Below are 13,260 nucleotides of genomic sequence, written 5' to 3' on the forward strand. Positions count from 1 at the left end.
ATATATATATATATATATATATATATATTTTTTTTTCCTAAACTATTCGCCATTTCCCGCGTTAGCGAGGTAGCGCTAGGAACAGAGGACTGGGCCTTTTTTGGAATATCCTCAACTGGCCCCCTCTGTTCCTTCTTTTGGAAAATTAAAAAAAAAAAAAAAACGAGAGGGGAGGATTTCCAGCCCCCCGCTCCCTCCCCTTTTAGTCGCCTTCTATGACACGCAGGGAATACGTGGGAAGTATTCTTAATCCCCTATCCCCAGGGATGATATATATATATACATATATATATATATATATTTAAGGTGCGCGTTCATATGCACTTTATTCGTATATATATATATATATATATATATATATATATATATATATATATATATATATATATATATATTTTGCTTTGTCGCTGTCTCCCGCGTTTGCGAGGTAGCGCAAGGAAACAGACGAAAGAAATGGCCCAACCCACCCCCATACACATGTATATACATACACGTCCACACACGCAAATATACATACCTATACATCTCAATGTACACATATATATACACACACAGACACATACATATATACCGATGCACACAATTCACACTGTCTGCCTTTATTCATTCCCATCGCCACCTCGCCACACATGGAATACCATCCCCCTCCCCCCTCATGTGTACGAGGTAGCGCTAGGAAAAGACAACAAAGGCCCCATTCGTTCACACTCAGTCTCTAGCTGTCATGCAATAATGCCCGAAACCACAGCTCCCTTTCCACATCCAGGCCCGACACAACTTTCCATGGTTTACCCCAGATGCTTCACATGCCCTGTTTCAATCCACTGACAGCACGTCAACCCCAGTATACCACATCGATCCAGTTCACTCTATTCCTTGCCCGCCTTTCACCCTCCTGCATGTTCAGGCCCCGATCACTCAAAATCTTTTTCACTCCATCTTTCCACCTCCAATTTGGTCTCCCACTTCTCCTCGTTCCCTCCACCTCCGACACATACATCCTCTTGGTCAATCTTTCCTCACTCATTCTCTCCATGTGCCCAAACCATTTCAAAACACCCTCTTCTGCTCTCTCAACCACGCTCTTTTTATTTCCACACATCTCTCTTACCCTTACGTTACTTACTCAATCAAACCACCTCACACCACACATTGTCCTCAAACATCTCATTTCCAGCACATCCATCCTCCTGCGCACAACTCTATCCATAGCCCACGCCTCGCAACCATACATCATTGTTGGAACCACTATTCCTTCAAACATACCCATTTTTGCTTTCCGAGATAATGTTCTCAACTTCCACACATTCTTCAAGGCTCCCAGGATTTTCGCCCCCTCCCCCACCCTATGATTCACTTCCGCTTCCATGGTTCCATCCGCTGCCAGATCCACTCCCAGATATCTAAAACACTTTACTTCCTCCAGTTTTTCTCCATTCAAACTTCCCTCCCAATTGACTTGACCCTCAACCCTACTGTACCTAATAACCTTGCTCTTATTCACATTTACTCTAAACTTTCTTCTTTCACACACTTTACCAAACTCAGTCACCAGCTTCTGCAGTTTCTCACATGAATCAGCCACCAGCGCTGTATCATCAGCGAACAACAACTGACTCACTTCCCAAGCTCTCTCATCCACAACAGACTTCATACTTGCCCCTCTTTCCAAAACTCTTGCATTCACCTCCCTAACAACCCCATCCATAAACAAATTAAACAACCATGGAGACATCACACACCCCTGCTGCAAACCTACATTCACTGAGAACCAATCACTTTCCTCTCTTCCTACACGTACACATGCCTTACATCCTCGATAAAAACTTTTTCACTGCTTCTAACAACTTGCCTCCCACACCATATATTCTTAATACCTTCCACAGAGCATCTCTATCAACTCTATCATATGCCTTCTCCAGATCCATAAATGCTACGTACAAATCCATTTGCTTTTCGAAGTATTTCTCAAATACATTCTTCAAAGCAAACACCTGATCCACACATCCTCTACCACTTCTGAAACCACACTGCTCTTCCCCAATCTGATGCTCTGTACATGCCTTCACCCTCTCAATCAATACCCTCCCATATAATTTACCAGGAATACTCAACAAACTTATACCTCTGTAATTTGAGTACTCACTCTTATCCCCTTTGCCTTTGTACAATGGCACTATGCACGCATTCCGCCAATCCTCAGGCACCTCACCATGAGTCATACATACATTAAATAACCTTACCAACCAGTCAACAATACAGTCACCCCCTTTTTTAATAAATTCCACTGCAATACCATCGAAACCTGCTGCCTTGCCAGCTTTCATCTTCCGCAAAGCTTTTACTACCTCTTCTCTGTTTACCAAATCATTTTCCCTAGCCCTCTCACTTTGCACACCACCTCGACCAAAACACCCTATATCTGCCACTCTATCATCAAACACATTCAACAAACCTTCAAAATACTCACTCCATCTCCTTCTCACATCACCACTACTTGTTATCGCCTCCCCATTTGCGCCCTTCACTGAAATTCCCATTTGCTCCCTTGTCTTACGCACTTTATTTACCTCCTTCCAGAACATCTTTTTATTCTCCCCTCTCATTTGCCCTCTTTTTCACCTCTTACACCTTTCTCTTGACCTCCTGTGTCTTTCAATTGCATTTTTTCCCTGCAAAACTCGTCCAAATGCCTCTCTCTTCTCTTTCACTAATAATCTTACTTCTTCATCCCACCACTCACTACCCTTTCTAATCAACCCACCTCCCACGCTTCTCATGCCACAAGCATCTTTTGCGCAATCCATCACTGATTCCCTAAATACATCCCATTCCTCCCCCACTCCCCTTACTTCCATTGTTCTCACCTTTTTCCATTCTGTACTCAGTCTCTCCTGGTACTTCCTCACACAAGTCTCCTTCCCAAGCTCACTTACTCTCACCACCCTCTTCACCCCAACATTCACTCTTCTTTTCTGAAAACCCATACAAATCTTTACCTTAGCCTCCACAAGATAATGATCAGACATCCCTCCAGTTGCACCTCTCAGCACATTAACATCCAAAAGTCTCTCTTTCGTGCGCCTGTCAATTAGCACGTAATCCAATAACGCTCTCTGGCCATCTCTCCTACTTACATAGGTATACTTATGTATATCTCGCTTTTTAAACCAGGTATTCCCAATCACCAGTCCTTTTTCAGCACATAAATCAACAAGCTCTTCACCATTTCAATTTACAACACTGAACACCCCATGTGTACCAATTATTCCCTCAACTGCCACATTACTCACCTTTGCATTCAAATCACCCATCACTATAACCCGGTCTTGTGCATCAAAACCACTAACACACTCATTCAGCTGCTCCCAAAACACTTGCCTCTCATGATCTTTCTTCTCATGCCCAGGTGCATATGCACCAATAATCACCCATCTCTCTCCATCAACTTTCAGTTTTACCCATATTAATCGAGAATTTACTTTCTTACATTCTATCACATACTCCCACAACTCCTGTTTATATATATATATATATATATATATTTTTTTTTTTTTTTTTTTTTTTTTTTTATACTTTGTCGCTGTCTCCCGCGTTTGCGAGGTAGCGCAAGGAAACAGACGAAAGAAATGGCCCAACCCCCCCCCCATACACATGTACATACACACGTCCACACACGCAAATATTCATACCTACACAGCCTTCCATGGTTTACCCCAGACGCTTCACATGCCTTGATTCAATCCACTGACAGCACGTCAACCCCTGTATACCACACCGCTCCAATTCACTCTATTCCTTGCCCTCCTTTCACCCTCCTGCATGTTCAGGCCCCGATCACACAAAATCTTTTTCACTCCATCTTTCCACCTCCAATTTGGTCTCCCTCTTCTCCTCGTTCCCTCCACCTCCGACACATATATCCTCTTGGTCAATCTTTCCTCACTCATTCTCTCCATGTGCCCAAACCATTTCAAAACACCCTCTTCTGCTCTCTCAACCACGCTCTTTTTATTTCCACACATCTCTCTTACCCTTACGTTACTTACTCGATCAAACCACCTCACACCACACATTTTCCTCAGACATCTCATTTCCAGCACATCCATCCTCCTGCGCACATCTCTATCCATAGCCCACGCCTCGCAACCATACAACATTGTTGGAACCACTATTCCTTCAAACATACCCATTTTTGCTTTCCGAGATAATGTTCTCGACTTCCACACATTTTTCAAGGCTCCCAAAATTTTGCTTTGTCGCTGTCTCCCGCATTTGCGAGGTAGCGCAAGGAAACAGAAGAAAGAAATGGCCCAACCCACCCCCATACACATGTATATACACACACATCCACACACACAAACATACACACCCATACATCTCAATGTACACATATATAGACACACACAGACATATACATATATACACATGTACATAATTCATACTGTCTGCCCTTATTCATTCCCATCGCCACCTCGCCACACATGGAATAACAACCCCCTTCCCCCCTCATGTGTGCGAGGTAGCACTAGGAAAAGACAAGGAAGGCCCCATTCGTTCGCTCTCAGTCTCTAGCTGTCATGGAATAATGCACCGAAACCACAGCTCCCTTTCCACATCCAGGCCCCACAGAACTTTCCATGGTTTACCCCAGATGCTTCACATGCCCTGGTTCAATCCATTGACAGCACGTCAACCCCAGTATACCACATCGTTCCAATTCACTCTATGCCTTGCACGCCTTTCACCCTCCTGCATGTTCAGGCCCCGATCACTCAAAATCTTTTTCACTACATATACATATATATACATAGACATATACATATATACACATGTACATAATTGATACTTGCTGCCTTTATTCATTCCTGTTGCCACCCCGCCACACATGAAATGGCACCCACCTCCTCCTGCCTTTGTTGTCTTTTCCCTAGCACTACCTCACGTGCGCACGGGGGAGAGGGTGCTGTTTCATGTGTGGCAGGGTGGTAGCGGGAATGGATGAAGGCAGCAAGTATGAATATGTACATTTGTATATATGTATATGTCTGTGTATGTATACATTGAAATATATATATATATATATATATATATATATATATATATATATATATATATATATATTTTTTTGCTTTGTCGCTGTCTCCTGCGTTTGCGAGGTAGCGCAAGGAAACAGACGAAAGAAATGGCCCAACCCACCCCCATACACATGTATATACATACGTCCACACACGCAAATATACATACCTACACAGCTTTCCATGGTTTACCCCAGACGCTTCACATGCCGTGATTCAATCCACTGGCAGCACGTCAACCCCGGTATACCACATCGATCCAATTCACTCTATTCCTTGCCCTCCTTTCACCCTCCTGCATGTTCAGGCCCCGATCACGCAAAATCTTTTTCACTCCATCTTTCCACCTCCAATTTGGTCTCCCACTTCTCCTCATTCCCTCCATCTCCGACACATATATCCTCTTGGTCAATCATTCCTCACTCATTCTCTCCATGTGCCCAAACCATTTCAAAACACCCTCTTCTGCTCTCTCAACCACGCTCTTTTTATTTCCACACATCTCTCTTACACTTACGTTACTTACTCGATCAAACCACCTCACACCACACATTGTCCTCAAACATCTCATTTCCAGCACATCCATCCTCCTGCGCACAACTCTATCCATAGCCCACGCCTCGCAACCATACAACATTGTTGGAACCACTATTCCTTCAAACATACCCATTTTTGCTTTCCGAGATAATGTTCTCGACTTCCACACATTCTTCAAGGCTCCCAGAATTTTCGCCCCCTCCCCACCCTATGATCCACTTCTGCTTCCATGGTTCCATCCGCTGCCAGATCCACTCCCAGATATCTAAAACACTTTACTTCCTCCAGTTTTTCTCCATTCAAACTCACCTCCCAATTGACTTGACCCTCAACCCTACTGTACCTAATAACCTTGCTCTTATTCACATTTACTCTTAACTTTCTTCTTTCACACACTTTACCAAACTCAGTCACCAGCTTCTGCAGTTTCTCACATGAATCAGCTACCAGCGCTGTATCATCAGCGAACAACAACTGACTCACTTCCCAAGCTCTCTCATCCACAACAGACTTCATACTTGCCCCTCTTTCCAAAACTCTTGCATACACCTCCCTAACAACCCCATCCATAAACAATTAAACAACCATGGAGACATCACACACCCCTGCCGCAAACCTACATTCACTGAGAACCAATCACTTTCCTCTCTTCCTACACGTACACATGCCTTACATCCTCGATAAAAACTTTTCACTGGTTTGATCGAGTAAGTAACGTAAGGGTAAGAGAGATGTGTGGAAATAAAAAGAGCGTGGTTGAGAGAGCAGAAGAGGGTGTTTTGAAATGGTTTGGGCACATGGAGAGAATGAGTGAGGAATGATTGACCAAGAGGATATATGTGTCGGAGATGGAGGGAATGAGGAGAAGTGGGAGACCAAATTGGAGGTGGAAAGATGGAGTGAAAAAGATTTTGTGTGATCGGGGCCTGAACATGCAGGAGGGTGAAAGGAGGGCAAGGAATAGAGTGAATTGGAGCGATGTGGTATACCGGGGTTGACGTGCTGTCAGTGGATTGAATCAAGGCATGTGAAGCGTCTGGGGTAAACCATGGAAAGCTGTGTAGGTATGTATATTTGCGTGTGTGAACGTATGTATATACATGTGTATGGGGGGGGGGTTGGGCCATTTCTTTCGTCTGTTTCCTTGCGCTACCTCGCAAACGCGGGAGACAGCGACAAAGTATAATGAAAAAAAAAAAAATATAATATATATATTATCCCTGGGGATAGGGGAGAAAGAATACTTCCCACGTATTCCCTGCGTGTCGTAGAATGCGACTAAAAGGGGAGGGAGCGGGGGGCTGGAAATCCTCCCCTCTCGTTTTTTTTTTAATTTTCCAAAAGAAGGAACAGAGAATTGGGCCATGTGAGGGTATTCCCTCAAGGCCCAGTCCTCTGTTCTTAACGCTACCTCGCTAATGCAGGAAATGGCAAAAAGTTGGAAAGAAAAAGAAAAAAGATATATATATATATATATATATATATATATATATATATATATATATATATATATATATATGGGGAAGAGCAGTATGGTTTCAGAAGCGGTAGAGGATGTGTGGATCAGGTGTTTGCTTTGAAGAATGTATGCGAGAAATACTTAGAAAAGCAAATGGATTTGTATGTAGCATTTATGGATCTGGAGAAGGCATATGATAGAGTTGACAGAGATGCTCTGTGGAAGGTACTAAGAATATATGGTGTGGGAGGCAAGTTGTTAGAAGCAGTGAAAAGTTTTTATCGAGGATGTAAGGCATGTGTACTTGTAGGAAGAGAGGGAAGTGATTGGTTCTCAGTGAATGTAGGTTGCGGCAGGGGTGTGTGATGTCTCCATGGTTGTTTAATTTGTTTATGGATGGGGTTGTTAGGGAGGTGAATGCAAGAGTTTTGGAAAGAGGGGCAAGTATGCAGTCTGTTGTGGATGAGAGAGCTTGGGAAGTGAGTCAGTTGTTGTTTGCTGATGATACAGCGCTGGTGGCTGATTCATGTGAGAAACTGCAGAAGCTGGTGACTGAGTTTGGTAAAGTGTGTGAAAGAAGAAAGTTAAGAGTAAATGTGAATAAGAGCAAGGTTATTAGGTACAGTGGGGTTGAGGGTCAAGTCAATTGGGAGGTAAGTTTGAATGGAGAAAAACTGGAGGAAGTAAAGTGCTCTAGATATCTGGGAGTGGATCTGGCAGTGGATGGAACCATGGAAGTGGAAGTAAATCATAGGGTGGGGGAGGGGGCGAAAATCCTGGGAGCCTTGAAGACTGTGTGGAAGTCGAGAACATCATCTTGGAAAGCAAAAATGGGTATGTTTGAAGGAATAGTGGTTCCAACAATGCATGGTTGCGAGGCGTGGGCTATGGATAGAGTTGTGCAGAGGAGGATGGATGTGCTGGAAATGAGATGTTTGAGGACAATATGTGGTGTGAGGTGGTTTGATCGAGTAAGTAATGTAAGGGTAAGAGAGATGTGTGGAAATAAAAAGAGCGTGGTTGAGAGAGCAGAAGAGGGTGTTTTGAAATGGTTTGGGCACATGGAGAGAATGAGTGAGGAAAGATTGACCAAGAGGATATATATGTCGGAGGTGGAGGGAACGAGGAGAAGTGGGAGACCAAATTGGAGGTGGAAAGATGGAGTGAAAAAGATTTTGAGTGATCGGGGCCTGAACATGCAGGAGGGTGAAAGGCGGGCAAGGAATAGAGTGAATTGGATCGATGTGGTATACTGGGGTCGACGCGCTGTCAATGGATTGAATCAGGGCATGTGAAGCGTCTGGGGTAAACCATGGAAAGTTGTGTGGGGCCTGGATGTGGAAAGGGAGCTCTGGTTTCAGGCATTATTGCATGACAGCTGGAGACTGAGTGTGAGCGAATGGGCCCTTTGTTGTCTTTTCCTGGCGCTGCCTTGTGCACATGAGGGGGAAGGGGGATGTTATTCCGTGTGTGGTGGGGTGGCGATGGGGGTGAGTAGGGGCAGACTGTGTGAATTGTGTGCCTGTGTGTATATGTGTGTGTCTGTGTGTGTATATATGTGTATGTTTGCGTGTGTGGACGTGTGTGTGTATGCATGTGTGTGGAGGTGGGTTGGGCCATTTCTTTCGTCTGTTTCCTTGCGCTACCTCGCAGGCGCGGGAGACAGCGAAAAAGCAAAATAATTATAATAATATATATATATATATATATATATATATATATATATATATATATATATATATATATATATATATATATTGGTTCTCAGTGAATGTAGGTTTGCGGCAGGGGTGTGTGATGTCTCCATGGTTGTTTAATTTGTTTATGGATGGGGTTGTTAGGGAGGTAAATGCAAGAGTTTTGGAAAGAGGGGCAAGTATGAAGTCTGTTGGGGATGAGAGAGCTTGGGAAGTGAGTCAGTTGTTGTTCGCTGATGATACAGCGCTGGTGGCTGATTCATGTGAGAAACTGCAGAAGCTGGTGACTGAGTTTGGTAAAGTGTGTGGAAGAAGAAAGTTAAGAGTAAATGTGAATAAGAGCAAGGTTATTAGGTACAGTAGGGTTGAGGGTCAAGTCAATTGGGAGGTGAGTTTGAATGGAGAAAAACTGGAGGAAGTGAAGTGTTTTAGATATCTGGGAGTGGATCTGGCAGCGGATGGAACCATGGAAGCGGAAGTGGATCATAGGGTGGGGGAGGGGCGAAAATTCTGGGGGCCTTGAAGAATGTGTGGAAGTCGAGAACATTATCTCGGAAAGCAAAAATGGGTATGTTTGAAGGAATAGTGGTTCCAACAATGTTGTATGGTTGCGAGGCGTGGGCTATGGATAGAGTTGTGCGCAGGAGGATGGATGTGCTGGAAATGAGATGTTTGAGGACAATGTGTGGTGTGAGGTGGTTTGATCGAGTGAGTAACGTAAGGGTAAGAGAGATGTGTGGAAATAAAAAGAGCGTGGTTGAGAGAGCAGAAGAGGGTGTTTTGAAGTGGTTTGGGCACATGGAGAGAATGAGTGAGGAAAGATTGACCAAGAGGATATATGTGTCGGAGGTGGAGGGAATGAGGAGAAGAGGGAGACCAAATTGGAGGTGGAAAGATGGAGTGAAAAAGATTTTGTGTGATCGGGGCCTGAACATGCAGGAGGGTGAAAGGAGGGCAAGGAATAGAGTGAATTGGAGCGATGTGGTATACCGGGGTTGACGTGCTGTCAGTGGATTGAATCAAGGCATGTGAAGCGTCTGGGGTAAACCATGGAAAGCTGTGTATGTATGTATATTTGCGTGTGTGGACGTATGTATATACATGTGTATGGGGGGGGGTTGGGCCATTTCTTTCGTCTGTTTCCTTGCGCTACCTCGCAAACGCGGGAGACAGCGACAAAGTATAAAAAAAAAAATATATATATATATATATATATATATATATATATATATATATATATATATATATATATATATGAATATAGTGCATATGAATGTGCAATTTCGTAGGTAGGGGAGACAGAATACTTTCCATGTATTTCTTGCGTGTCATAGAAGGCAACTGAAAGGGAGGATGCGGAGGTCTGGAAATCCTCCCCTCCTGTTTTTGATTTTACAAAAGAAGAAATAGAGAAGGGGGCCAAGTGAGGATGTTTTCTCTAAGGCTCAGTCCTCTGTTCTTAACGCTGCCTCACTAGTGCTGAAAATGGCAAATATGTACGAAAAAAAGAGAGAGAGAGGTGTTGTTGTTACGAGACTCCATCTACAAGAGGTTACACCCCACATGAAAAGTCACCTTTGGCAAGGTTGTATCACTGGGAGTACAGGTCTTTTCAAAGATCTCATTCCAAAGGAGCCTGCATATCCCCCTTACTGGAAGTAGCACAGCCTTGAGCTTCAGAAGCCTTTTTAAAGATTGTGGGTAACACTAGGTCTTTCATGGAAATTGGTCCTAGGGTAACTATGAATAAAAGAAAAAGGAATATGTTGGTATAACTGGACTCTGCCTACTTGAGGTTATACTGCAAATGAAGTGTTTCTTTTGATGAGATTTCAGTCCTGTCAGAAAACCTATCACTCCAGATAAGCCTGTTAATTCCTACTACTGGAAGTGGTACAGCTTTTGAGTTGTAGGAGCTCCTAGAGAAGGATTACTGAAGTAAATCCAGGAACCTTTCAAGAAAGGGGACCTTGGGCAATTATAGATAGATATATATAAACATACATATTGCTGTCTCATCAAACTTGACATACAATATTGTGAAATAATATACTTTTTGAATCCTTGAATATAAACTTTAGTGATATTGAGCATATTTTATTAGTATATTTGTGTACAAATATGATATGCAATTATGAGTGAATACAGTGGATTTCAACATGATTTTTTTTATCTCCCCCTCCCCCCCTTGTGATTGGCTGGTCGTCCCCCCCACTCAGGGCGAGGTAGAGTAATGTGTCAATCAGCTGTATGTTTTGTCAGCCCGCCAACAGCATGTGTCTAACTAACTAACTGTCGGCCAGCCATTACTTCACTGGCATGGTGTTAGTGTATAGCAATAATGGTAGGATCTTTGAAAAGTAACTATTTTTTCAGGAACTAGTAAAAAAATTATGAAATAATACACTGATGATTGATATATTTCAAACATTCATACATCTGTTCTGGAAAGAAATACCATTATTGCTATCTAATTACACCAGAATGCTTAAAATTCAGTACTGAGATAACCTTATTCATGTTTGATTTATGAAATAGATATCACTGATATTTGTTGTTGAATTTTGTGATAATTGCTGATGTTGCAACAAGTAAATATCTTCATTGTTTATTTGTATATATATTCAACAAGTAAGCCTGTAATAAATATAAACAATTTGGTTTAAAGTAGAAAGTTTGGAAAATAAGCATTAAGATAGAATTTAAAACTTTTGGATAATCCTTTATGGGTCCTTTTTGCAAAACAGCATAATGCCAAATTGTATGAGTATCATTATTTAGATATTGTCACCTTGTGCAAAACTTTGTGCAAAACTACATGCAGTTTTGATTTAAGTAGCATAACTGTAAGTTTAGTAACATCTTGGCTGTACTTAAGTTGCTTTACTCATCATAAAATATTTTACAGTAACTCATGTTTGAAGTAACAATAATAACAATCTTATGGGCATAGAGACAATTCAGTGCATGAGAGTATGAAGGTCATGTAAGAGGTTTTTCACTAATTAAGATAATAGAAAATAATAGAAATATATTGATTGTAGTATAGCAAAATAGTTTTTATTTACAATTAGCAGATATTGTCAGACTAATGACAGATTTTTTTTAAATGTCAAATAGTATGTGAAGGGTGCATGATGGACATGTTTAGAATATAATTGTACATCTTACTTCTGTCTCTTCAAGCTGCCTTATGGTGGACGATGGCCAGAGGTGTGTTGACTCCACACAATCTGTCTTGTAATTCTTCATCTTCAGTGCCACTTCTTTCAGATATGTTCTTTTATATATAAGGTTCTTGATAGGTGTAATAAGATATATTTCCATTTCATTATTGGTCATTAGATATTTTTGACTATGCTCCTCAACCCTTAGTTTGTAGTTATAATGCAGAAATTACACCAGTGTATGTATGCTGAAAAAAATCCTTACAGATTATGTTTGTCATACATTTTTGAAGAATGTACCCAAAATTGATATTCCCTATTGGTATAAGAGGGTGCTGAGTGGGTAGAGGAGGAAGGCCTGGGTTGGTGGCCTGAATGCTCTTTATACATGTAAGTATACGTTGTAATTTTGGTTTTTCTCTCCTCTGCAGTCTGACCCACGAGCATGAGATATGTTTCTTAGGAGCATACAGGTCAGGTCCCTTCCATCTCTCATGATTCTATAAAGGAGAAACCATTCTTTGGTCATGCATTATGAATGATCATAAAGTTATCATAGCTGCTTGCTTATAACTTAGGTCCACCCTCAGCTAACTAGCAACTACCACTGGGTTGATGTCATTGACCCACTTTTTACCAACTTTTTAGAGCTCACAATTTCTCTGTGATCACACACAGCCAGACAAGCTGTGTGCTGTAGCTGCTGCTGCTGTCACATGGGTCATTACCCTTCCTGTTGTTTTATTTATCTAGGTATCTCGATTTTGTACTTTTTATGTATATTGAGTTAATTGGAATGATGTATACAAGGTAATATAGTTAATTGGAATGATGTATACAAGGTGGTATACAAGGGGCATCATATTATCATTGGACTGACCCTAGGCATGTGAAGTGGCTGAGGGGAAACCTTGGAAAGGTCTGTGGAGCCTGGTTGTGAATAGGGGGCTGTGGTTTTGTTGCATTGCACATGACAGTTAGAGAATGGATGTTAGCAATTGTGGCCTTTTTTCGTCTGTTCTTGGTGGTACCATACTTATATGGGATATGGCGAATGAATATGAAAATTTATACATAGTTCATTTCATTGACAGCACATAGCCCCATGTATATGACATCATTTCAGTTCCCTCTGTTTGATGCACACCTTTCACCTTCTTGCACATTCAGACCCCAGTTACTCAAAATGCTTTTCACGTCATCCTTCCATCTCCAGTTTAGTCTCCCTCTTCTTACCCCAACTGTATATTCATAAGACATTCTATGAGACATCTCTGTCAATCACATCATATGCTTTCTTCAGATCCATCAATGCCACTTAC

At 42.0% G+C, this 13,260-nt stretch overlaps 1 protein-coding gene across 8 annotated transcripts in view; it reads left to right on the plus strand.

Moving 5' to 3' along the window:
• Positions 1-13,260, plus strand: part of Cdep (Chondrocyte-derived ezrin-like domain containing protein) — a 729,829-nt gene that overhangs the window by 455,012 nt on the left and 261,557 nt on the right. For 6 of the 8 annotated variants that reach the window (XM_071661711.1, XM_071661716.1, XM_071661713.1 and 3 more), the window contains one exon: positions 11,958-11,984. The exons of the other annotated variants lie outside the window; for them this stretch is intronic. In XM_071661711.1, coding sequence (XP_071517812.1) covers positions 11,958-11,984 — 27 coding nt within the window. The remainder of the gene's footprint in view (positions 1-11,957; positions 11,985-13,260) is intronic. 8 annotated transcript variants of the gene reach the window in all.

The sequence above is a fragment of the Panulirus ornatus genome, chromosome 5 (assembly GCF_036320965.1).
Source record: "Panulirus ornatus isolate Po-2019 chromosome 5, ASM3632096v1, whole genome shotgun sequence".
NCBI classification, from domain to species: Eukaryota; Metazoa; Arthropoda; class Malacostraca; order Decapoda; family Palinuridae; genus Panulirus; species Panulirus ornatus.